Source organism: Lagopus muta, chromosome 23 (genome assembly GCF_023343835.1).
Source record: "Lagopus muta isolate bLagMut1 chromosome 23, bLagMut1 primary, whole genome shotgun sequence".
NCBI lineage: Eukaryota > Metazoa > Chordata > Aves > Galliformes > Phasianidae > Lagopus > Lagopus muta.
In genome coordinates this window covers 2,203,666-2,227,781 of record NC_064455.1, presented here as the reverse complement: position 1 = coordinate 2,227,781, position 24,116 = coordinate 2,203,666, and the positions used below count along the sequence as shown (strand labels likewise).

Here is a 24,116-nt window from a genome sequence, read left to right as displayed (position 1 = left end):
CAGTGAGCTCATCCACACGGCCGCCGTTCCGCTCCCCCTCCAGCCCAATCTTCTGACTCGAGTTACAAATGAAACCCATTTTCTAGCTCCTTCTTGCCATTTCCACCCACAATTCAACCACACGGCTTCCCCTTCCATGCTTCCTCTTTGTCCAACCATTCAGGCCAAGAGCTGACCTAATTAGCTGATTGCCAATTCCAGCTGTGGATGCGCACTGCTTTGTTAGAGCAGAGCCAGCTTTTAAAGTCCTAATTTTTATCAGACAGGATTGGAAATGAAGAGGCCTGAAAAGGCCTTCGGCTGAAAGGTGTCTAACAGGAATGTCTGAGAGAAGAGTTCAAATGGATTCTGCAAATAGCAGACCGGCTCTCTAACCCAAGGCCCAGCACCGTGCTCGGAGGGCAGGGAAGTATCTGGGAGGCTCTGCAGCAGGTGCTGAGTGCCAGATGCTTTGAAGCTTATTGCTCGAGTGCTCCAGAGACCAGCACTGCTGCACACAGCTGCAGGCGCCCCATCCCGAGGTGCTCAGGGCCACGGATGGGACGCAGGGCAGCCCGACCTGGTGCCTGATGCAGCAGCCAGCAGCCCTGCCTGCAGCAGGGGTTGGATCCGCGAGGTCCCTTCCCAACCCAACCATGCTGTGATTTTATTAATTTTATCCTCTACCCTGCCATGGTTCCGAGAAAACAACTCCATTACACGGCCATTAGTCTTTCTGCGTGCATCACTTCTCCTTCCCCAGCACGTTCCAGGCAGCCCCTCTCACCCTCAGCCCAACATTCACAGCTTTCGTTCTAAACCACACAGAGAGGCTCTGCTCCCAGCACAGCGCTGGCTCTCACCCACAGCCTCAAGTCCCCACACCTGGCTGCAGAGCAGTGCTCACACAGCACCAACCCGCATTTCAGGCCCCCCGGCCCCCTCCCCAAATGAGTTTGCAGGGAGTTTTATCCTCCACCAGAACAGAACAGGATCCAGCCCAACCAGGCCCCCCTCCGCCCCGTCCACCTCCACAGAGCAGAAAGGTGGAACAAAGCCAGAACCAACCCCCCCCCAACAAAATGACACCAAGAAAGAACTAGAACAAAGAACTGTTTAATTGCTTAACCCTTTCTCTTCCAGGGACCAGAGAAACAAGTTTTCTGCTCCTAACGAGGGCAGTAAGGCTTGTGTGTTACCTCTACAACTGCAGGGGCAAAGTTTACGAGATGATCATCTTTAGTACTCGAAAAGGCTACAAATAATGGTCATTGCAACACTAAGAGAATCCTAGAGTCTCCTTACAGAGAGTCCATTGCTAGAATACAAAAATAAAGGAGGCATCCCTGTATATCCCAGGCTAGAAAGAGTTAACCAGAAAGAGCAGGAAGAAGCTTTCCCGAGGAGGGGGTCGAAGTAAACAGCAGAGGTCAATAAAGCAACATCTTCTCCCTACTTCCCCAGCATGTTTTTTCCTTCACCAATAAATACAAATTCCTCATTAACAAGCGACAAAGCAGGCGATCTGCCTGCAACAAGAGGGAAAGGGGCTCGAGGCAGAAAGATTTTTCTCTCCCCTTCTCTCCCATTATTATTTATCTTTTTAATCAAAGCAGCCATTAAGAAAAAGCAATCCACTGCAGAGGCAGGGAATCTTATAGCTCTCACACTGCAACTGGCAGGTAAAAAGAGCTGCACTGTCTCACCAAGGTAAAAACAACAAAAAATAGCTGCCACAGCAAAAGGTGAATGGGGAGGGACAGGTCTGTTCTTTTCAAAGCTCTCCTTCTCGGTCTCTGTTTACAAATCAGGTCTGTAGACATTGCCTACCGAAAGCTGGAAAAAAAAGTTTGATCGGGGTGGGGGGATGCATCTAATAGGAAAGCCTTAAGCAGAAAAGAAAAGGCCAGACCACATCAAAGAGACACTCAAGTGAGAAGAATTTTCTGCTGCCTCTGGGTTTTGAAAAGCACTGAGTGCCAGGGCACACCTGGGCTGGGAACCACGCACGGAGCCAACAGGTAAACTGAGAAACAAGTCGCATCTACTGCACTGCTACTGCATGAAAACAAGCAGATGTGCCCTCAGCAGCCAAGTGGCAGCGAGCATCTGTCCCAGGAGAGCTCTGCTTCAGCAGGAGAAGATGGAGGTGAGCCTGCCTGAACCAAGAAACAGGGATCTGCCATCCCAGCTCAGCAGAGCACGAGGGCAGCCAGCTGCTCCCTGGTGGTAAGGGGCACACTTCCACAGGACCAGGGCTTGCTAAGCTCTGCTTCAGCCACACGTGACAGAGCAGATGGACATTTCTGTCTGAGGGTAGAGATCAGATCCCAGTTAGCTTCACTGCGACTGCAAGGAGAGAGTTGGGGGGGGGGGGGGGGAGGAAAGGGGGGAGTATCTCTCTGCAGGGAACAACAAGCATCCTTTGAGAGATGCTGTCAGCTATGAGACTGTGACCTCCTTCCCTCCTGCACAAGGCTCACTCATCTCATAAAGACTGTTCTGGAAGGGAGGAAAAGCCAGTTACCTTGATCAGTCAGCAGTGTGCAGTCTCTCTCATCAACGCCTGGCAGCCAGAAGCAGCCAGAGGAGGAAAGGGAGGCCTCTCATCCTTCCACAGCAGGAACAGGAAGACCAGGGATTGCACCACATGGAAGAACAGCCCTAATGCAGCACACATACATGCTCACGTACTCTCAGACACACATCTCACCCCTGGGACCAAGGCTAGCATGTTCAGACCTTCAGCAGTAAGAGACACAAGACAGTGCAGAGCAGTTAAGATCTCCAGGGGCTCTTTGGTCTTAGTTGATAGTCCTAGAAAAAAAGCAACCTCTTCAGATTCGGTTGTAGCACGGCTGTGTAAGATCTATTTGATATTTAGTGTTTGGCAACTGCAAGAGGGGAAAACAGAGCTGCACGTTACATGAGAAGGTAAGGAATGGAAGTACAGTGCTGCATTTCTAGGCGTACTCCTGGCCTCGCAGCCAGAGCCAGTGTGTGGAGAATGGGAAGAGGAAGGAGGTTTTCCTGAGAGGACCACTAATCCATCAGCTGTCACACCAGCGAGGCACAGCAGGCCCACCTGGGCCAAGACAGAGCAGCCAACTGCATAGAAACGCTGCTGCCTAAAAGCTCAGAGCATTGGGTGCAACATGTAGAGGTGGAAAAGTTCTCAGCTCCAACACTGGTGACAAAGAGAGCAGAAGGTGAACACAGCTACACACGCCTCAGGCAATAGAGCAGCCCTGCCATCGCGCTGTTACCAGCCCCTTTCCTCAGCAGCTTTAGCTGCACAAGTCCTGGGCCTCCAAACTGACCTGCTCCCATTACTGTCACCTTTCTCCACAGGTTCACAGACCACAGAAGAAAGTATCAGAGCTGGGCAAACACACCCTGCCCCGCTGATTCATCAACTAAGACGGACGCCCAGGGACAAGACAGGCAATATCCAGTCCTTAACACAACACAGCCACGTATGATGGCAACACGTTAGAGATGGAAGCCAGAAGACAAACACTAAGGGACAAAACAGGTGTCTCGTGGCCAACAACCCTAAACCAGGGGCCTCTAGACAGGCTGGTAGCATAAGAGCAGAGTTAGGCTTGCAAGACCAAGATCACTGCAGTAAATTCATTCTATAACCCCTGCTCTAGGTTTGCATTTTATTCAGGAATTTAACATCCCTTCTGCAAATGCATGAATGCAGGCAACACTGCTCTGTGTCAGGTCACACAGCAGCTCTGGAGGAAGTCACCAGCTTACACTGCTTACGGACAACTCAAAGATCCCTGCTGGGACTAAGTTCCACTAAAGGCAAACCCCAGACTGCACTGCCATGCTGCTCAGCAGTGTGATGGGAGAAGGAGGAGGTGGTGGTAATGGTTTAAGGAGACGGCTGCTCCTGCCCCTGCCAGTTTGTCCTACTCTGTGCATAGTGCGATACAGTGCAGTCATTCATCAGAGAAAGTTCAGGACCAAGGAAACTAGGTTCCCTTTCAGCCAAACAATTAGAGGAAGGAGAGGCAGTTCTGTTTTAGCTGGGCCGGCACTGGACTTGCCCCTCTGAGCTGTCTTCATCATCTGAGCCTCCAGCCCCACCACTGGTCAGTCCTGTAATCCGGTACCCCATGTTCAGCAACATCACCTCCAGAGGGTCTGCATTCATTCGTCTCTGGTTAGCTTGAGAAGCACCTTCCATGTCTACAACCACACGGCCATTAAGGGTTTCACTCTGCAAGACAGGAAGGGAGAGAGCTCAGCAAGGCAGGGATAGGACCAAAGAGGGGCTGCTGCAGCTGCTGCAACCACCAGCAGATCCCAGCAGGAAAGATCGGGTCTGCGTTACCTCTCACATCACCACGACTGTCCTTCCCTGCAGCTCTTACCTCTGGCCGGGGATTCCACAGCCGTACCACTGGGTCAATGCCGCTGGTGGCCAGGAAGCAGTAACTGGGATGAGGCTGGAGACAATTCACAATCGACTCGTCTCCCTGCAGCACTCTGACGAGGTTGGTGGTTTCTTTCTCCCAGATGAAGAAGGAGCCGTCATCCGACCCACTGACAATGTACTGTGCATTGCTAGGGCGAAAGGAGCAGAACTGGAGATCACAGCTCAGAGCCAAAGCTGGTCCCCCGCAGACACGAGGATCCCAGCTGGCTTTTATAATCACTAGGCTGCTACCCTGGTGCCTATGGATCCAGATAAAGCTTTCTGTGTTGGTTCCCTCCGTCCCCAGGATTCGTGTTTTCAATCCTAGAATGGCTTTTCTGAAACAAAAGCCCAACTGAGGCCTCTGTGGATCTGCTCCTGTACCCACTATTCGTGCAGCCACACAAGGATGGGAGCTTGTCATCTTTCCCAACCCCACAAACCAGGGCCAGTGCCACTTTATGAACAGTGGCTCAGGCCTGGCACGAGGCTTTATCTGACGGACGAGAACATTCTGCTGCTGCTCCTACGCTTGTCCTGCATCCCTATAACGCTCTGCCAACGTACCTGCCAAAGAAATTGGCCTCTTTGATGTCTGTGGTAGTGTTACAGTGGCCACAGTATCGGAATTTGTAGTCGTAGCTGCGCTCCCTCAGCACCATCTCATCCTCTGAGATGGAATCCTTGCGGCCTGTGGCTCTCAGCCGAATGGGGCCACCCCCTTTCTTGTCCTCAGCTGGAAGAAGAACAGATTTCCCTCATCACAACCTGGGGAGGAACACATTCTGCACAACAGAAAGCACCCTGGGACAGCTCGACAATTTTATCAGGGAGAAGGGCTTAGAGCACAAGCTTCCTCCCATATTATCTCCTAGATACAAAAGACTGCTGTGCACCGTCCTCTTGCTTAAGAGCAAACCAGGACCAGACGCAAGGAAAAAACAAGCAGTTTTTGTGCACAGTAAGCATCTCTCAAAACCTGGAGCTTTACTTCACAGGGGCAGGTGAAAAAACCCCTTGTCAGTTCACTAGATCTTACAGTCACCTTGAAGAACAGCAGCACTCACCATTATCACTTTTGGAGAAGAGGGCTGCGTTGATGTCTCTGTCCAATGCGTCGCAGGCACTGCTGTGTGCTTGTTCTGGGAACTTCCCTTTAAAGTCATCCAGACACTCCAGCGCTTCCGCCACGTACTTGAGTTCAAAGAGACAGCGAGCAAGACGGAAATGGGCCTTCAGGTGGCACGGATTCAAGGATATGGCCTTCAGGCAGTCCCTCAAAGCGTCATAATGGTCCCCATCCCTGAAGAAAAGGGAAGGGTGGATTAGATAGCCAGGTAGAAACAGCTACATCCCCTGCTGCCGCTTCCCAGCACTCGCTTCGCTCCAAAGCTTGCTGTTCCCAGCACTGTGCAAGCAGACACACCACAAGCCCACATGTTAATGGCATTTGTGTGTCCCAGGGGCACCGTCTGACCGAGGCCGGCTTCTTGAAGGCACCTCCACACATACGCAGGCAGCCCTGCTATTACCACACAGGCAAGCCTGGCAAGCCTTGACCTGCCATTTTAAATCCAGCAGAGCAGAGCTCACTGCTACAGCACACTTAGGGAAGTCCTTTGAAGATGGAGGATGCTCGAGCCCTCTGGCCAAGCAGAGGCAAGGTCTCTCCTGCATGGTGAGCGGGGCTGCTCGGAGCACAGCAGCTCACGTGTGCCCCTTTGTGGACGCTCAGCGTGGCAACACGTTTATTTTGCCTGCCCACAGCCACTCACAGCCCTTGGGGAGGAACCACAGAACCACCACGTCCTGGTGGTTTGTATCTAAAGCAGCAGCCTTTTCTCCATTTTTATGGGGGGAAAAAACCAACAAAAGCCCAAAAATCTTGAAGTATGGGAAATAAGCATGGCAGCAGATTGGTACTGGAACAAAATCTTTATGTCCCATTTGCTGTTACTGGTGAGCATGCCTATTTCCCAAAATTCCAGGGTGGCAGGAGTACCAGGCACCTCTGCTTGTGCTCTGGAAGCAGGAGAGACATGACAAGGCTTGCGTGCTGGTTCTTAATTCAGATTAATAAAGGCTGGGATATCTGGGTGGGCACTGGCCACCAACAACAGTTCACATGTACAGCACCAAAGGTGAAGCACCTCGTCCATAAAACCTGCAGCAGAGCAGAAAAAACTTCTTGAGGTCTGTGTCTACCTTTGCAGTACTGTGTGTGCAGCCAGGAGACCAAAGGCACAGCATCACACTGGTTTTATTCTAATAAAGACAGAATGGAGTTTACCTGTCGAGATGACAGATGGGCATCTCGCATTCGCAGAGCTGCTGGGGCCATTCACTGCCCCACCACCCTCCAAAACCCCTCAGACTGAACAACAGCTACAGACAGCCCAACAAACTGCTGAAAGCAATCTAGAGAGTGATGCAGCTGGCTCTTATGAACAAGCTTTTGAAGGACAGCCTTGGAAGTGCTGTAGAATATGCAGAGCATCTTAAGGAAGGTGAGCAAGGAAAGGTCAGGAAGTCAGAGCTTCCTTTACTGGATCTCTCTGCTACTCAGAATGAGACAAAAGCAAGACCTGCAGTGATCTGCAGGGTGGCCTATGGCTATTCCTGCTCTGGACATGAAGAGAACCCCTAGAGATTTGGGGTTGTCCAGCGTGGGTCACATTCCAACTGCTTCACTCTTAGTGACATCCCAGCCTTCCTCTGCCATTTACCAGAAGCTGCTTCTAGCAGAAAAACACATCTCTGCACCTGAGAAGGTATCAGCTCAGCACTATTTGCATTCTAATCACTGCACACCACAGAAGCCCTCTGTGAATACATTTTCACATCATCCTGCTACTGAAAACTGTAGCAAGCAGTAGCTGACAAGCAGAAAGGTTCAGATCTGCCAACAAACTTTGGGAAAAAAAGCCGCCTGTAAGAAAAACATCATTCACTGAGATCAGCACCAAGCTTCTGCCTTCCATCCCTGAATTCCAACCCACTGTTGTTCTCCCTAAGAACACGGAGGTCTTTTTGAGGCATATCCCAAATCTCTGCTACTGCAAACCAGCCGGCAGGCCAGTAACCAACAGGCACAACAACTGCTGGCTGCTCTTCATCTTGGCAAGAAGATGGGAAAATTCAAACCAGGGACTTCCTCCTCACAAAGCAAATGTAGACGAAGGACCCCAGTTATTTTAAGCCATGCTACTCAGTCCTACTCTGCTCAAGGGGACAGACATTAAAATAACTCAGCTGTACCTTGCAGACGCAGCCCTGGCTACTGGTCAGAAAGGACATTGCCCACTGCAGAGGCTAACAACGGGTTTGACAACAGCTGAGACAGAAGCTCTCCCAGACTCTGAGGCACCACCAGCACCCTGCCTCATCCCTCGGGGGGGGCTGCTTCCAGCTGAGAGGAACACGGCTTAGCTGGGGTAACGTGGGAACCACCACTGGTGCCTCCAACTCCTGGGTCAAGCAGCAAGCAGAGCAACTCCAGGCAGTCCTACAACAATCTGATATCACGACATATTGTAATATAAAGTAACCATTACCTCATCTGTTGAGAGCAAGTTCACAGACATACTCTAACACAGAACAGAGCTATCAAAAGAAACTCCAACGCCCTGGGAGACATTCACAGTGCTGCTGCTCAGAAGTGGATTTTTGGTTTCCTTTCAAACAGGAAAGGAACAGAACATTACTCACCATACCAGGGGGCAAAATGACGAGCTGCTTCCAGGTGTGCTTACCTGCACAGTGTCTGTGGCCACGATTTCTCCAGCACACACTGCTGTACAATCTCCTTGTTCTGTGCCAGAAGCAAAGCACTTAAGGCTGGCTCCAACAACCATAAGGCATAAGGAGGCCTGGTGCTTCCAGCAGACAGCATGGCATTCGTGGCACTTGGAAGTCAAACAGCAGCACTGCCTGCAACACCAAGCTCTGACATTCCACGCTCTGCTTACTCACCACTTGCGCTTCATGTAGGCAGCAGCTCTGTTTCCATACAGCATGGCATTGTTGGGGGCTTTCTGAACTGCTTTGCTGTACAGCTGGATGGCTTGAGTCCACAGCTGGCAAGCAAAGGCCTCGTTGGCTTGCTGCTTGATTCTCTCCAGGTATGGAGGCAACTCCACCTGGGGACTGAAGGGAAAGGAGGAAAGCAGTGCAGGTAAGTCTCACTTGTTAACACTCCGGCCAGGTTAAATATCTGCAGTGTTTTGTTCTAGCTCAGCAAGCATTACCTCAAACTGGAAGTTTCACAGACCCTGCACCTGAATAACCTGAGCTCAGGAAAAAGGCTTCGTTTTGGCCATCACTTGAGAGTTTGCAGTTTTTCTTCATATACAGAAATACACCCAAAATTTAACGGTGGGCACTTCAAGTGTCTCATTCTCCAGACTCCACAGACACATCTTTGCTTTGACTGCTTTATAGACATACACACACATCCCAACTTCCTTCAGCAGTGTAGAACAGATTGCAAATTCAAAAGGAAACCAAGCATGCGAGTTCGCAGGGCTGCACAAGGGCCAGGCTCAGCAAACCAGAACGAGCATCTCTGGTGCTGTAGTGGAGGGGCCATCTAGAGGAAGCAAGCTGAAAGCACTCCAAGTGACTCTGGTGGAACCTAGACGATCCATATATGGTATCATGCGACTGTGTCTTGACTTTTAACCACATCTCATCTGCTGGAGGAAAAGCAGTCAGCAAGATGTGCTGCATGTCTGCTTCTGCTTCATCCCAACTGCACTTTGCTCTTATGGGGCAAAAAAACAGGAGGAACGGTGAGGAGGAGGAATGCTCCCTCTATTCTTAGCTCACTGCAAGAGTGAAAGCACCACTGCCATTATTGCAAGGAAATGTTCAGCGTCAAATGCAACAAGTTGGTGCCAAAAAATAACAACCAGCCAAGGGAAGCAAAGCTCTTTCAGCCTGATTCCCATATATCTGACCACAGTTCCTGTCAGTCGGGAAGTAAAATCGCTCAGGACAATTAAGCACACCTTGCTTTAAGGCTCCAAAAGGCATTTTTTAGTTTTGTCTGCAGTAATTCTTCACAACAGGTGATGAATTCTAACAGACCACGCTTCTCCTAGAACGGCACTGTCTGATTTGACTCCTGTTCATTGCCTGTACCCCAGGAGCAAATACAGCCCTAAGGCTGAGACCACCTGAGAATCAAGTCAACACAGCCAGTGTTGCACTTCACACCTCCTTAGCAGCACCAACCCTGCAAAAAGGACGAGGATGTGACCAAAGCCTCCTGCTTTCCTTCAGGCAGATCTATTGCCTCACCTCACGTGTGCTCTTCCTTCTGACAGGCGGAAGCCATTGCTGTGGAGATGGATGCCATTCGACACACCATTGGTAGAGGTTTTTCCATTCTGCACTTCTAAAGGTTAGGGAAAAAAAAAAGGACACAAACGTGCTGTGCATTGATGCAGATTACACAGATCAATCCCTGAAATTCTGGGTTTTACTTTACAGCACAGCTGAACCAATGCCACAGCATCATTCAGGGCAGAACGAAACAGACTTCTATGATTCCACACTTCCATAGTCCACCCCTGTCTTCTGGTGCTTGGGTTTGAGTTGTCTTCTTATATGTACCACAACATCTCAACAGAAGTAGAGCAAAGAAGATGAATGGAACTACTGGGAAAGTCCAGTGAGGGAGTTCCACACACTTCTCTCTCCTTCCTCACCCTACTGCTCAGGGAACACCCTCAAGCTGAAGCAATCCTCTGGGTGTCATCCAGATCACCTGCCATTGCAATAGCAAATACTCAAGTTTTATACACTGCAATCTGTGCTGCTGCTGGGAGTGCTCCTGCAGCCACTCCACAGGCTGGGAAACTGAGGACAGTGTCCAACTGCTCAGCTGTAGAGCTCAGAGCTTTCAGTGTGCAGACATCGTGCACATGAAGGACAGGTGCTGCCTCTCCACAGTCCTTACCTGAACTTTCTGTACCCAGAAGGGTGGAGCGTTTGCTGAAACTGTACCACTACAAACCTGTCCAAACTTCTTCCTGCCATGTAAAGCATGACCTCATTGGATACCAGAGTACAGATCACCTGCAGGCATTCAGGACAGAAGAACAGCAGGCAGGGCATCTCTTTGCTACCAGGATGTGAGTGCTAGATTAAGGCCCAAGGCGAGCTGAGTACACAGACTGAACTCTGAGAGCAGAGCTGGGCAGGAACACTCCCTGATAAGAGAAGTCCTGTGCCCCAGGGACAGAGCACTAGGCATTCACTGCATGGTGCCTGCAGGATCTGTGTACCAACAGGCCCTGTAAGAAACAGGGCCAGCAATAAAAAGGCTCTTGGATTTACTTATTTGTCAAGTAAATGGCTTTTTGAATCAACTAGCTTACCAGCAGGAGGGAGATTAATGCCAGGCCGGATTCTTAGACCAGGAAAGAGATTGCTCTGTCTCCTTGCTAATGGGTGCTTAAAGGGATAACGGCTGCATTCTACATTTTATATAAAATAAAACAAAAACATTGCACCACTTTTTTTTTTAATGTCTGTCTACATAAAAAGTTTTTCCCCCTTAGTTACAGGCAAGGCACTAGGACTTAATCACTCTACAAAGTCTGCTTTATCCCTCAGGTACAGCTTTAAGCGTTCTCTTTAGGTCACACATGCAAACAATTCTCAACAGCTCATTTCTCCCCTCAAGACACATTTCCACAGAATTTTGTCACCATGTGTAAGAGTTTTAGAACTCAGAGTACGAGCTGCAATGCAGAAATAGCCCAGCAACAGCTATGCCCTACTTCCTTTCCTTCCTGCCTGCCCGGATGGGGGCTGCACCCTGAAGAGTCGTGTAGAACATGGTTTCACTCTGCCTTCCACTTAATTGATGCCAGCATCACACTTACCCCCTGAAGTATGGCATTTCTTTGGGAGGAGGAAAGTGTATGGCCGCTGTTTGTATGTGAGATCAAACAAATAGACCTAAGAAAAGAAGAAAGAAGTTGACAACAAAAAGTCAGTGATACACAGATGCTCAAAGGACAGAAATGAAACAAAGCTGGATGGTTCCACATTGGTGTCAGTAATATTCCCTGTTGTCTATCCTGTTTACAGACAGGTGCACGTAAAATAATGGCAGTACCAGTGTCTTGCTGCATTCCAGCACTGGATTTATAAAGGACACCCCTGAGAAACAGGAGCCTTGTCTTCCTCATAAGGTTCAAACCAATCGATTCAAAAAGTTCAAACTCCAAGAAGATATTTTAACCATTAAATTAACACAGTGATCATAAATAATGGCAGGTAAGAAGCAGCCCACTAGAGCTTGGGTCAGTGGCGACCCAACAAACACAACTGTACGTGAAGCTTCCTGCCAAACTCTTGCCCACTTCTTACCTGCTCCCCTCCCATGTTGACTAAGAGCTCGGTGCCATCAGGACTGAAGGTGACATACGTAGCCACAAGAACCCTCAGCCTGTTGTTGTAGTCTGGAAGCTTCACTGGAAGGTGTCCTGCAGAGGGAAGAGGTCCATAGGATTGGAGTAACTCAGAACTGTTTGTCCTACACCAGCCCCATGCTTTTACAAGAGGTTGTTAGGAGAGCAAAAGCACAAAGCACACGCACCAAGCCATCTCCCATTTCCTTCCACTGCCTGCTGAATCCTCCCACCACTCAGATGTATGGAGCTGCCTTTTCATGTGCTGCACGTGTTATTTCTGCAGGGCTATTTCCATGTGAAGGAAGACCAGATTACAGCCAGCTTGCTAACTGAAGGCCGCAGAACGCAGCACATCCTGGCTTTATGGATTCACGAAGGATTTAGCTTCTGTGATTTGTGACCAGCTGCAAACAAACACCTCCATTTCTGACTGTCTAATCAGGTTTCCTTAATAAAGCTCTCAGCACAATCAGGCCAAGGCTCCTAAATATTCAGCTCACACAAGGGTTCTTTTGCTTCAGACAGCAGATGTGTTGCATGACCAATTCAGGGGACCTACGAAATCCTCCAGTGGGACTCATCAGAAGTGAGGCTGTCAACACTGGTCTGCTGGATGTGTTGGTCTAAGATATTAATAAAAAAACAACCACCACCTACAGACATTTTGGGAAACAATCATAAGCAATGAGCACTGGAGAAGAATGCCATCTACACTGCCCAGACAATGCATTCCTGACTCCTCAGCTGCTGGATGAAGACAAGCCACTTCTGTGCCAGGAAGATTTTGAACAGCACCCTTGCTGGAACCGGTTCCAGAAGGATGTCTAGACTCCTCAGGTTATCCAGGCCTTGACTTTGCAATAAAACTGACAACAAGACATTGAAGACATTTATGCTAGACAAAGAGAAAGGCCAGCTCACCAACACACACTGCTGCCAAGTCAGGGAAGGCAGGCCGGTAGCACAAGCAAGAATTCACAGCACAGAAGCAAAATAAGCCACAACTCTGTAGAACATCCCTCTATTAGAGAAGCACTCTTCCAAGCAGTGGTTTCTCACGTGATGGGCAGAAGTCAGGCCTTAATCTAAAGCCCATCAGTCTCTCCCAGTACACACATCCCAGTACCTGCCACGTAGTACTGCGCTGCGCCATCCGGGAGGGGCTTCTGCCGGTCACAGAACGTGTGCACCCCAGCTGAAGGACACTGCTTCATGCTTTTCCTGGCCAGAAAGAAGACCAATCTTACCATCACAGCACTCAAGCTGGAAGCCTGAGCTCTGCTGACACTGTCTGTTCATACATAAGCAGAAGCCCTCACACCTGTGCAATCCCAGACCTGCCTCACATCACCCCATGAACTCGCTTGGATGAAAAAGACTCCGGGTGACTTTTCTGAGTAGAACAGCACAGTGAGACCAGGCAGTGACAGACCACTGCTCCTCCTCCTCCCCACCAAAGCCTTGCACAGATTTCTGTACCACTCACGTCTGCCAAGAAGGACCACAAAGGCCAGCTGCTGTTACCTGTGGTTGTGGATCATCCGTATGTCATAGAGCCGCACAAAGGGGCCACTTGCCCCTACTGCTAAGTAGTTGTTATCCTGGGGGTTGACCGTGAGGCATTTGGCTTCCACCAGCTGCCCACAGTACTCTGTCAGGTCGATCAGGACTTCTGAACGCTTGCTGTTCTCTCGCAGATCATACTGCCTGCAAAGGGAGGAGAGAGTCAGGCCACCCATGTCACCAGAGAATGGCAACAACAGGAAGAGGAGTGTAGCTTTCCACCAAGCTGAAGGCCACTCAAATCACCACAGTGGTGCTGTTATCTGCCTTCCTCCCTTCCATTTGATACAGCCATTCCTTCCTTGGGCTCACTTTCAGAGGAGGAAAACAGATCAGCTGGGTAGCATCTTTATCAAATGCATCTGCATTTCAAGATGATTCCTTTCAGTTGCAGGGAAGAGAGACGAGCTGGAGCTCACAGTATTGAGACTGTCTGTCTTTCAATTTATGCCTAGTACATACTGCAATGGATGGCTATCCGTTTCATTTCAGGGCAGAATGACTTCAGTACCTGATTAGCCCATCTTCTGCTGCGCTCCAGAAGGTGTTGGGCCACATGGGAGCTGTGGCAATCCGCTTAACTCTGTTGGTGTGATCTCCAAACATGTGGATGGTCTCCTTGACAGTCAAGTCATGGACGTGCACCTTGGAATCTGCAGCTCCCGTGATGAGGATCCGATCCCCCGAATGCGGCAGGAACTGGGGAAGACAGCTGTGACATTCACACTACATTCACACACGCTGCTACGCACTTTCCAGAGTCCCCACTGACAGCAGCACGCAAAAAGGTCTCTTCATCACATATCTTTAGTTCTGATTAGCTACAACCATTCCCTCTGACTGTACAGAGAGAAGGAGCCAAGTTCAGGAGCTGCATGAACTAAGAGCATAAACTGAGCAGCACAGGTAACAGATGTAATGCCATTTTCCTCATGTTAGAATTACTAAATGACTGGGGACAGGGGAATGGATTGCTTGCATTAAAGTGCTTCCAGCAGCTTCTAAGGCGCTACCCTCTTGCTCCCCTGGTTGCCCATTCTTTTACCAACCCAGTCCTCCTTATCACAATGACACACCTTGACAGAAAAGATGTTTGCAGTATGTCCTGTGTGCATAGAAAGTAGTTTCTTGTGGTGCAGAGGATCCCATACAATGGTGTGCTGGTCATCTGAGCCAGAGGCCAACAAGCTAAAAGAAAGAGAAAAGAAGTGTGCATCTCGTATTCTCCTGTCCTGAGCTGTGATCAATTCCTAAGACTGGTTCAAGCACAGGCAGTCATTAAGCTAATTCAGGTCAGAGAAACCCCTCTTCCTCTCTCTTTTCACAGCTATGTTTTCTTTATGCTTCCCACATACCAGCCAGCTCAGGAAACTAAACCAGCCAAATAGCAATTCCACTGAAAATAAAGCAAGGCTGGTTTTTATCTTCATTTAGCATCCAAACCCAGCTCACCACAGGTTCAGATGTCACAGCAGAAACACCAGGAGCATTTGGTCAGCAACAAAACACAGGACCTCCATTTCCATTATCAGCCTGGCTGCATTAAGTGCTCCTGCATGCAGCACGCCCAGACTGAAGGCAAGCCATTCATGCAGGACTTTGGATGTGCCCAAGCAGTCCCAAGGCAGGGCTCACTCAGTGACTCACAGGCTGCTTTTTCAGCACAGGGTGTGGCAGCCATATTACAAAGCACCTCTATCTTTGCCTTATACATCTACGTCTGGTGAAGCAAAAGAATCTGACATCTGCACCCTCAGCTGTTTTACACGTATTTCCTTGGAGCCGGAGCTCTCACAAGTACATGAAATTGCCACTGGTAAGTAATTTTGAAGACTATCAGACAGCAGGCTTGGGTTTTGTAAGAGGCATGTCAGGAAATATAGGCTCTTCCTTCCATCCAGTTCTTTCTCATGCAGATTTGACTCAGTTGACTGAAATGCTTGGTGTTCTCTAGAAGTGCAGAGGGGGGCAAATGCTCGGCCTCCTCTCCTGGTGTATCTGCTCCCAGCAGCAGCCCTTAACAGCATGGGGAAGGAGGTAGGGAAATGTCACTTCTCACCAGCTGGGCAAATCCTAAAGATCCATTCCAATCCATAAAACCACTGAAGAGAAGCAGCCTCCAATCTCCCCATTGCAGTCCCACCACCTCCCTGACTCACGGGAGGCTTCCAATAACGTACAGATACAGTTACCAAATTCAGCTTTGATGTGAGAGCTCTACTACACAAAAAAACTTGGAGTCTGAGTCTTCACCCCCTTTACCAGCAATGGGAAGCAGATGCTTATGGTTACATGACCTACATCCAACTCTTGGGAGAACCCGGGCTGTCAGATCCCCCACAACAAGCTGCATACTTACTCTCCTTTTTCGTTCCATTCTAGACAGTTGACACATCCAGAGTGACCCTGAGCAAGAAAAGGGAAGACGGAATTAAACTTCAGAGCTGCTCTAAGACAACACACAACTTCTTCCAATACACCCAGCTTTCTATTCCAGCCCTGCTGAAGGTCACCCACACGGCAGATCAGCACCTCTGGAAAAGACAGACTTGCTACAAGCAGCTGGAGCAGAAAAGGCAAAATGAAACAAAAGAAACAACAACCTAGCATTGGATATAATGGCAGATCAGCCTCAGAGGCCACTGATGATATCCTGCTGCATGCACAGAAAGGTGACTTGGCTTCCACAGCCCTTGGCTAGGCTGACAAATTACATGTACAGGTTCTCTGGGATTGCAAGGAAAATGCATTTCTGATAACTCTCTTAGAAGCACCTTGCTGCTGGGTGACTGTATCATACATCTTCAGCCAAATTAGCTCACAACTGCAACAGGAAAAACTCAGAGAGCACTGAGCAGCATTTGAGATCAAAGCTGTGGTTGAAAAGGGAGATAGGAATTCTTTCCTCCCCCAGATGAAGACAACCCTAAAATTTGTGTCAGGTTGCAAACCTATTCTTAAGACAACACTATGCTTCAGCATTACAGCTGAATATCTTGAGCAGCTGACAGTTGCCCACTCCACACACCACCGCTGGGGTTCTGCTGATGCACACCAGCTAAAGGCTCCTGCAGATGCGTTAGGTAATGCAGAAAGCTCACACAGGATCTCACAGAGCCATTCCTGGTTTTAACACAGTTCAGGGCACTAAGCAGTCAGCATCCCTCTCGTACAAGAGAGAATTCCAGCTGTGCTTTCTCTAGTAAATTGAACAAGTAGCTCTGTTTGCTCCCTGAATGCTGCCCACTTACCTGCAGTTCTGCTTCCAGGCCCAGGCGCCGGATGAACGGGTCGGTGACGTGGTAATGCCTCTCAAAGCCCAGTGCACCCCGCTCCTGCAGGCAGCACAGAAGGGTTACATTGATTACAGCAAGCAAAACGTGCATCTTTATTATTATTATTATTATTATTTAATTTATGAGAAAAGGTTCAAGAACAGTACAAATCAATTTGGGACCCTGCCAGGCATTGGGGCGCCCGTGGCACTGGGGCACGTCCTGTGGTAGGAAGACTCACTCACATCAGCAGGCAGGTCGTTTGTGATCCTTGCACCTGGAGTGGTTTGAAATGATGGCTACTTAATTACCAGGCAGCCAAGATGAGGATTGAAGGTGCCCACACCAAGGCAAAGCTGAACACTTCTGCCAGAAATGGAAGATAAAGAGGTTGCCCATCTCAAACGCTTGGCAACTATTCCACAACCAATGGACTCCTGAGTCCACAGCACTGCATTATTGCTGCTGAGAAGTCTGGCAGCACACAGGATCTGTCCTGAAGCACAAAACATCGCTTTGCAACCTGAGTCAAGGCCTTGTGACCTCAGCAGTTCCACGTCATCCTCACAGGTCTCCCACCACCAATGGGAAATGTACTGGGCAATGTCACAGGACAGCACTGAGGTGGTGATTTCATCAGAAATGGGGCAGGAGCTCAAGCTGCAGCTCCACAGCACGGCCTGCTCTACTGGGAAGAGAACAGCTGCCACAGAACTGCGTCAGTGCAAATGAAGGTGAAGAAAAGCAGGACAGTTGTTTCCCCTGCGATCTCCCAGAGTTCACAGACGCGTTAGCAGATGGCTTCAGTGAAAGGCTGACAGCAGAGAAAAGGGAAAGCAAGTCATGTTTCGGATGGAACACCTACCACTGAGGAGAGCCTCTCTGCCAGCACCCAACTCAGCCCCAGTCCCCCCCAGTGACACGCTGCAGTCAGTGAGGACGACCTGAACCTTTGTCATCTCCATCTACAGGTAACACTGACATCAGTTTGTACTCATGGTGCTGGGAACACATCAGCAGTTGCAGAGTGGACACAAAGAACGAGTGTGATACATGGCAGCTCTGAGATCACTGTTAATCATGAACTCCATCACTGCCCCAACATGGAGACAGGCATAAGGATACTGGAAACAAACAAACTAACTCACATGGGCTTTGTAGTAACTTCCATGACAAACTTCAAACCCTGAGACGTATTTTTAAGGGTAGCATTCCCAAAACACTCCCAGGTCCAGAACGAGGTGCTGCAGTTATAATTGCCTTGCTGCTGCAACCTCAGGAGCTTTGTGAGCTCTGTGCAGTCGGATATTGCTTTTTCTACAAGGAACTGTCAGACTTAGCAACCTTCCCAAGGTCACACATGAAAGTCTTTCAGAGCAGTCGGTGTGAAGAAGTGCCAGGCTAACACAGAACCATCCCCTCCTCGTTAGGCAGCACAATGTATCTTTGCACGTGGATTAAATCACAGGCTTGTCGTGCAAAGTTTGGGACCAAACTGCACAGTGAAGTGGGGGATGCAAGCTCCCAGTGCCTCGTTCCAGTCACCAGCAGTCCATTTTCATGAATGCTGATTACCAGAAAAGCTGCAAATGCTTTAAGGCCTCCCAGTCTAAGCAATAATTGCCTATTGTGTCTGCTGTAGCTGGTCCTTTCACGTTAGGACATATTTCACTAATGCAGCCATCAGATGACTGATCTGACCACAGCTGAAGTTTTTTCCTACACAGAGGAAGCAAAAACACCACTTCTTTAAAGGAAGAGAAAGGCAGCAAGCAAAGGAGACAGAGATGGAGAGATCATTAGCCTCACTACAGTCAGAAAATACCTTTGATGGCAAGATCACACAAAAAGAACACAAAGAAGCAGGCAAAAAACCCATGAGGGAAGCTAGCTAAGGGTCCTTTGTGTTGCCCAAACACAAGTAGCCAGGTCTCTGTCTTCAGTGCTGCTCTAAAGGAACTGATCTGCTGATGTTGAGCCAGCTCGGTGTGTTCCTTCTAGGGAGGAAAACCATATCCCTGTGATGCCATTCTGTGCCCCAGCACCTCATTAAGCAGGATGACAGGCCCTGTACGTTTGTTCTGCTAAGCTCCTTATGCAGCTTAGCAATATGCAAGTAGCAGAGATCCCTTCAGAGGTGAAGGCAACACGGGCGCCTCACAGCCCAGCAGCAGAGCTGACTGCTGAGCGCTCTGCACCCAGCGCGAGGAAGGCAGCTCACACACCTTGATCTGCCTGTGGATGATGTCTCGAGTTATGTTTGCTTTCGCCATCCTCTTGCAGTGGGGTGGATGAGGAGAAGCTACTGGAAGAGCCGCTGTGCAGCCGAGCATGCCAACAGAGCAGAGATCCACACCACGGGCATCTAATTACCTGCAGGACAAAAGAGGGAGGGAATAAAGACAGGCAGACCAACGTAGCAGGTCACTCATATACAACAACAGACAGCATCAGGCGCTTCCTTGCCCTCCCTCAAGCCAGCAGTGGCCAAGAACTGAACGCAGGCTGTAGGAGAAACTCAAGGATGGGGAAAAGCAACACAGGGCTGAGGAACAGCCAATTCAGGAGCCCCCTCTCTGGACTGCAAGCACAACTCCAGCCTAGAAAAGCCACACTGCTCCGCCTGCAAAGACCCTGTGTGTCCACACCAGTGCTGCTCCACAGCCTCTCCTGCTTCTGTCCGATTTCACTCCTCTCATTACACCACAAACACACAAAGCACTGACATTTCTGGCAACCTCCCCTCTCTCATTTGCCCTATTCGATCACAGTAACTATTCTGTTGCAAATAATCAAACACAAGAGCTCCTCAGAAGCCCTAACAGCTCATCATCAGGTGACACAACCACCAGAACACCCCATCACACCAGCAATAGAAAAAGGGGGATCTTTTTAAATGGTGTTGCTGGGAGAAATTAAAGGCTCCCACCCCGTTTTGCCCTACATAAGCCAAGGGTTCCGAATCCTCTTTCAGCAAGCACTGGCAAGCAGAACAAGCCAAAAATGCTCTTGAACAAGGAAATGCTGATTCACTGAAATGAGACCATTTCATGGTGACAAACAGCCCTGTGACCCTGCAGGAGCATCACTGAACCCACAGACAGCAGAGGAATGGCACAGGAGCACAGCATGGGCCAGATCTTCTCACTGGCAGCTCTCAAACACGACGTTGGAAGAAGCAGAGCTGTTTGCAGGCCGGTGAGCAGCTCTCGTGGCTGCATGAAGCCCCATTGCATACTGCTGCAACGAGCTGAGCTTCTGCTGAATGCCAGCACCTGCTGAGTGAAGGGCACCCAACCAGGGCTCCCAGGAACCCAGCACACAGCCTGGAACTGCCCCCAACCACCAGCAGCCACGTGTCTGTCCAACCTGCCATCACACGTGTGTTTAATCCACGCTTCTCATACTCCAGAAGCAGCAGCAGCAAGGCTGGCACACACACACAGGAAGAGGCCTCACGTTCTAAGCATCCTCAGCATCATTCACTCCCGTGTTAAGTAATGGTTGCTCCACTCACGGGCTTAATAGCAAGAGGCACCACTGTGAGTGCATTTCCTCATCAATATTTCACAGTGATCCTTGTAGTGGGATGACTGAGCTGTCAGATTTTGATACCTGCTCTCTAGCTTGCCATGCAGGCTTAGAATTGGTTTTGTTCTGCCTGTTCGTGGAGATCAAGTCTACAAGGGGACAAAAGCAGCAGCAAACAAGCAGGGCTCCCTCCCTCATGCAGCCCAAGCCAAGGCAGAACCAGGAGCACGGTCTGCAGGGCAGGTGGGTCTGCTGCTTGCAGCACAGAGGTTAAATGGGAAACCAGGACAGTCCAGCAGATTCTCGTGGCCAGCTTGCCACAACCATCCCAGCCATGCTGAACAAGCCGTGCTGCTGGGCACTGCCAGCAGAACGTAACCTGGTTTCCAGAGCCTCTCCTGCTAAGTTCTGCAAGCAGAAGAGGACTGCCAACACAAAAAGCAGCTCCGCACCCAGGCAGGCTGCAGGGACGAGCGCTATCTGCAATCCCTCACCCCTGTTCCCCCCAGCCATCTCCCCAGCAGGCCTCCACCCACCCACCAACCAGCCTCACACCAATCCTGTGCAGGGCTCCCTCCGCATACACACAACAGGGCACGACCTGCCACCCCTCTGCAGCGCAGAGCAGGGCTACCTGCCACGCAATGCCCCACGTCTCACACCTCAGCTCCCCTCCTCCTCCACACACAGCAGTCACACGCTGCACTTCCACAGAGCTCTTCTGCAGGAATCTGTGAGCAGGGCCTGATGACAACAAGAGAACTCTTTCCAAAGAGGAGAACGATCCACCAGCAGCACAAAGCGCAGCATAAAGAGATAAACAGGGACAATATTCCAATAGATCCCAGCGTCCCAACCTTGCTGGAAGCTTTCCACCCATCTCAGAGCTACGAAATCAGAGCAGGCAGTCTGGGCAGCCCCTCCTCTTAAAGCACAGCTCAGTTTTCTACAGATCTTTGGACACCCAGCAGACCAAGGAGCAAAGCAGGCGGTCACCTCCCCAGTGACAAACACTTTCCACAGCCCTGGGAGCACTTTTAGCAGATCTCTTAGCTCTAGTCATGCCAGCTTCTAAGCACCTCCTTTCTATTCAACATATCCACCATGAAAGCTCAGCAGGTGACCCAAAGGATGCGCGCAGCAAAGCAAGACACACACAGAGCCCACACCAAGGAGCCCATTTGCTGCTGAAGAGGCTACAGCAAAACCATCAGCACACTGCCTGTCTATTCTCTGACTGTACGAGCAGCCCAGTCAGAGGAAGCAGCAGCACAGCCCCAAACCCTCTGCCCCTTGAGACAGATTCCCTTCTCTCCAGCAGCTCCACACAACACTGCGCCCACTCCAGAATCCTGAAGCAAACCTCCTCTGTCAGAGCACAGCAGCGCTCTGCAGTTTGACCCCTCTCCCAGCCAGGATTACAGCTGTGCTGTGGAGCATCCCAGCAGCGCTCGGCAGGTCGCAACACGAGATCAACACATCTCAACTTTAGTTCTTCAGAGGTAAAGGTCAACAGAGTCGGGGATGAAATCAGCCCTCTGGTTGACAAAGTGGAATAAGACAGAGTTTTAAGTAACATATCCAATGCAAAACTGACTTTAAAATGCTCTTACCAAAGCCAGGCACTGGCCAAGTGCATCTAACACAGTGGGATGCCCCAACACGAGATTTCTAGCATTTGATCATTAAAAACAACCATCACGACGCATGAAAAGAAGGGATCGAGGTCCAACGACAAGGAACAGCTGAGGATAAACCTGTGCTGTCGCTCCCAGCGATGATCACACAAGCAGCTTCACCTTCCTGCGCCTCAGAGATCACCACAACCTTTACTGCTCCTGTATCACACGACTGCTGCAGCACGTTTCACCACCACCTTCCAAGGGCGCCTCCATGCCTCTCTTTTGGTCCTCCAGTCTCAAACCAGAGGCAGCCTTCCCTCACCCTCACTGTGCCAAACCCAACTGGGACACCCCACGTACAGCTGCCACCTCGTCCACCCAACAGCCTTTTCCCAAACATAAAGAGGTTCGTCCCACCTGTGTTGAGCTGCAGTCCACTCATCTGCCTCTCCACACAAAGCTCCAGGGGACAAAAAGAAAAACAAAAAAAAAAAAAAAACCCACCCCAAAACTTTCGCAACACTCGGCCTTTAAAATCTGCAGTCAAAAATTAACAAGCCCCACATTTCTGCAGGCTGTGGTCCCGAGATCTGCTGGGCTGTATTTACACTGACAGCAACTTCAGAGCCCTTTAAGCTCCTGGAAAAGTGCTCTTCCAAAGAGGTGCTGGGAGGGGAGGGTTACCAGATTTTACCAGATTCTCTCACTTTCCCCAGCTCTTCTAATCTTCCTGAGACACTTGCTCAGAGCCTAGGAACAAAGTGCCACCATTCGCAATGCAAACAATTCAGCTCTTCTACTATTGAACGGTCCCAATGCAGCCAGAATTTGGGGGTCTGTTCTTTTGCTTGAATGCATTTTCGTTTCACAGCGCCCCCCACACAGCCCTACCTCACTCACACCTGCAGCAACGCAGTGACACAGACAACTTACGCTTCCAAATCCAAACCACACAACCCGCTGCCCTTCCGAAATCAGCAGCGACACAGCATCTCCACCAAGCAGCTTAAGGAGCAATCTGCTTCCTGACTGTTTGGATGAGCCCAAGTTTTTCGGTCTTCACGCTCAAGGTCATCGAAAAAAGCAGCACTTTGTGCACGACGAGGCTTTGCGGACCCGTGATTCATCCCAAAGGAAGATTCCTATGACCCTCCCCTTTAGCATCTCTAAATTACTTCACTCATCCAAACACCACTTGGAGCCCAATCCCATGACCCAGCGGGCTTCTTTAGACTCACAACTTACTTCCTTTATACCTTGACCTCCTGAGAGGCCGTGGGTCAAATCAGAACATACGCATACAGATTTATTAACAAACCTAGGGGAAGGAGAGGAGGCGGCAGCAGACAACGAGTAAAAGGAAGGTTTTGCTCCAGCTGAAGGTGCTGCCGGGAGCAGCGGTCGCTCCCCAGGCACTGCACACAGAGCCAACAGGAGACGGGCAGCTTGCAGAGGAGCGCAGGTAAGAGATGAGACCCGACGGACCAGAAGCGGCATCAGGCAAACTTTGAGCTGCACCGCAGGGTGGGCAGATCGACGGCAGCCCTGCGCCCTCCCTCCTGCCGGCGCTACAGAGATGGGGCAGGGCAGCAGGAAGGGCAGGGCAGCCCTTCGGGGAGCAGAGCAGCGGGCGAGCAGAAACTTTCCGCCTCGGGGAGGGAGAGGTGAAGGCAGAAGCGGGGGGGCAACGCCGTAATGCTCCTAGGGGGGAGGGGGGGAGCACAGGGCTGTGGGTCAGAGGGGGGCGGGTGGGGGACGGGTGCAGGCCAGGAGCCGGGGGCTGAGGGCAGGAGCGGGGCCTGGCGGGGGAGGGGCTGCTGACAGCACAGAGCGATACGGGGGGGCAGTGACAGGAGGGGAGCGGGGAAGGGGGGGGGGGGGGGGGGGGGGGGCGGATAAAGCCGGGGGAGGGGCGGGGCCGGGCCGTTACCTGTCAGGCCTCCCGGCCGCGGGCCTAGCGGGCGCTGCAAGTTGTGGTGAGGCTCCATCCCCCGCTGAGCGGGGCCGAACGCTAAGGGGCGGCCCGACGGGCCCCGCAGGTTCCAAGCGCTGCGCTCCGGGCTCGGGGAGGGCCCTGAAGGACAGCCCCGGCCGTGCCCCCCCCGGCCCGTGCCCTGTTTACCCCCTCAGCTGTCCGGGGCTCAGCAGCACCCCCAGCAGCCGCTCGCCCCGCGCGGTACCGCGCATGCGTCACGCTAACTGCGCCACCGCCTCCCGGGCACCGGCAGTGATCGCGGCGCCACGCAAACGGCGTAAGTCGAATTCGGGAATACTTCCCCCGGACTAC

General features: G+C 50.7%; 1 protein-coding gene across 1 annotated transcript; it reads right to left on the bottom strand.

Annotated features, from left to right (window-relative positions):
* Window positions 1-1,079: 1,079 nt before the first annotated feature.
* Window positions 1,080-24,116, bottom strand: WDTC1 (WD and tetratricopeptide repeats 1). The gene is made up of 16 exons (XM_048968975.1): window positions 23,760-24,116; window positions 18,902-19,049; window positions 16,653-16,736; window positions 15,761-15,807; window positions 14,478-14,589; window positions 13,913-14,100; window positions 13,363-13,545; window positions 12,965-13,059; window positions 11,795-11,910; window positions 11,305-11,380; window positions 9,713-9,809; window positions 8,384-8,557; window positions 5,479-5,714; window positions 4,979-5,147; window positions 4,368-4,560; window positions 1,080-4,213 (listed from the first exon to the last, which is right to left on the bottom strand). Exons 2-16 carry the CDS (start codon window positions 19,007-19,009, stop codon window positions 4,016-4,018), a joined length of 2,076 nt encoding a protein of 691 aa, XP_048824932.1. The 5' UTR covers window positions 19,010-19,049; window positions 23,760-24,116; the 3' UTR covers window positions 1,080-4,015.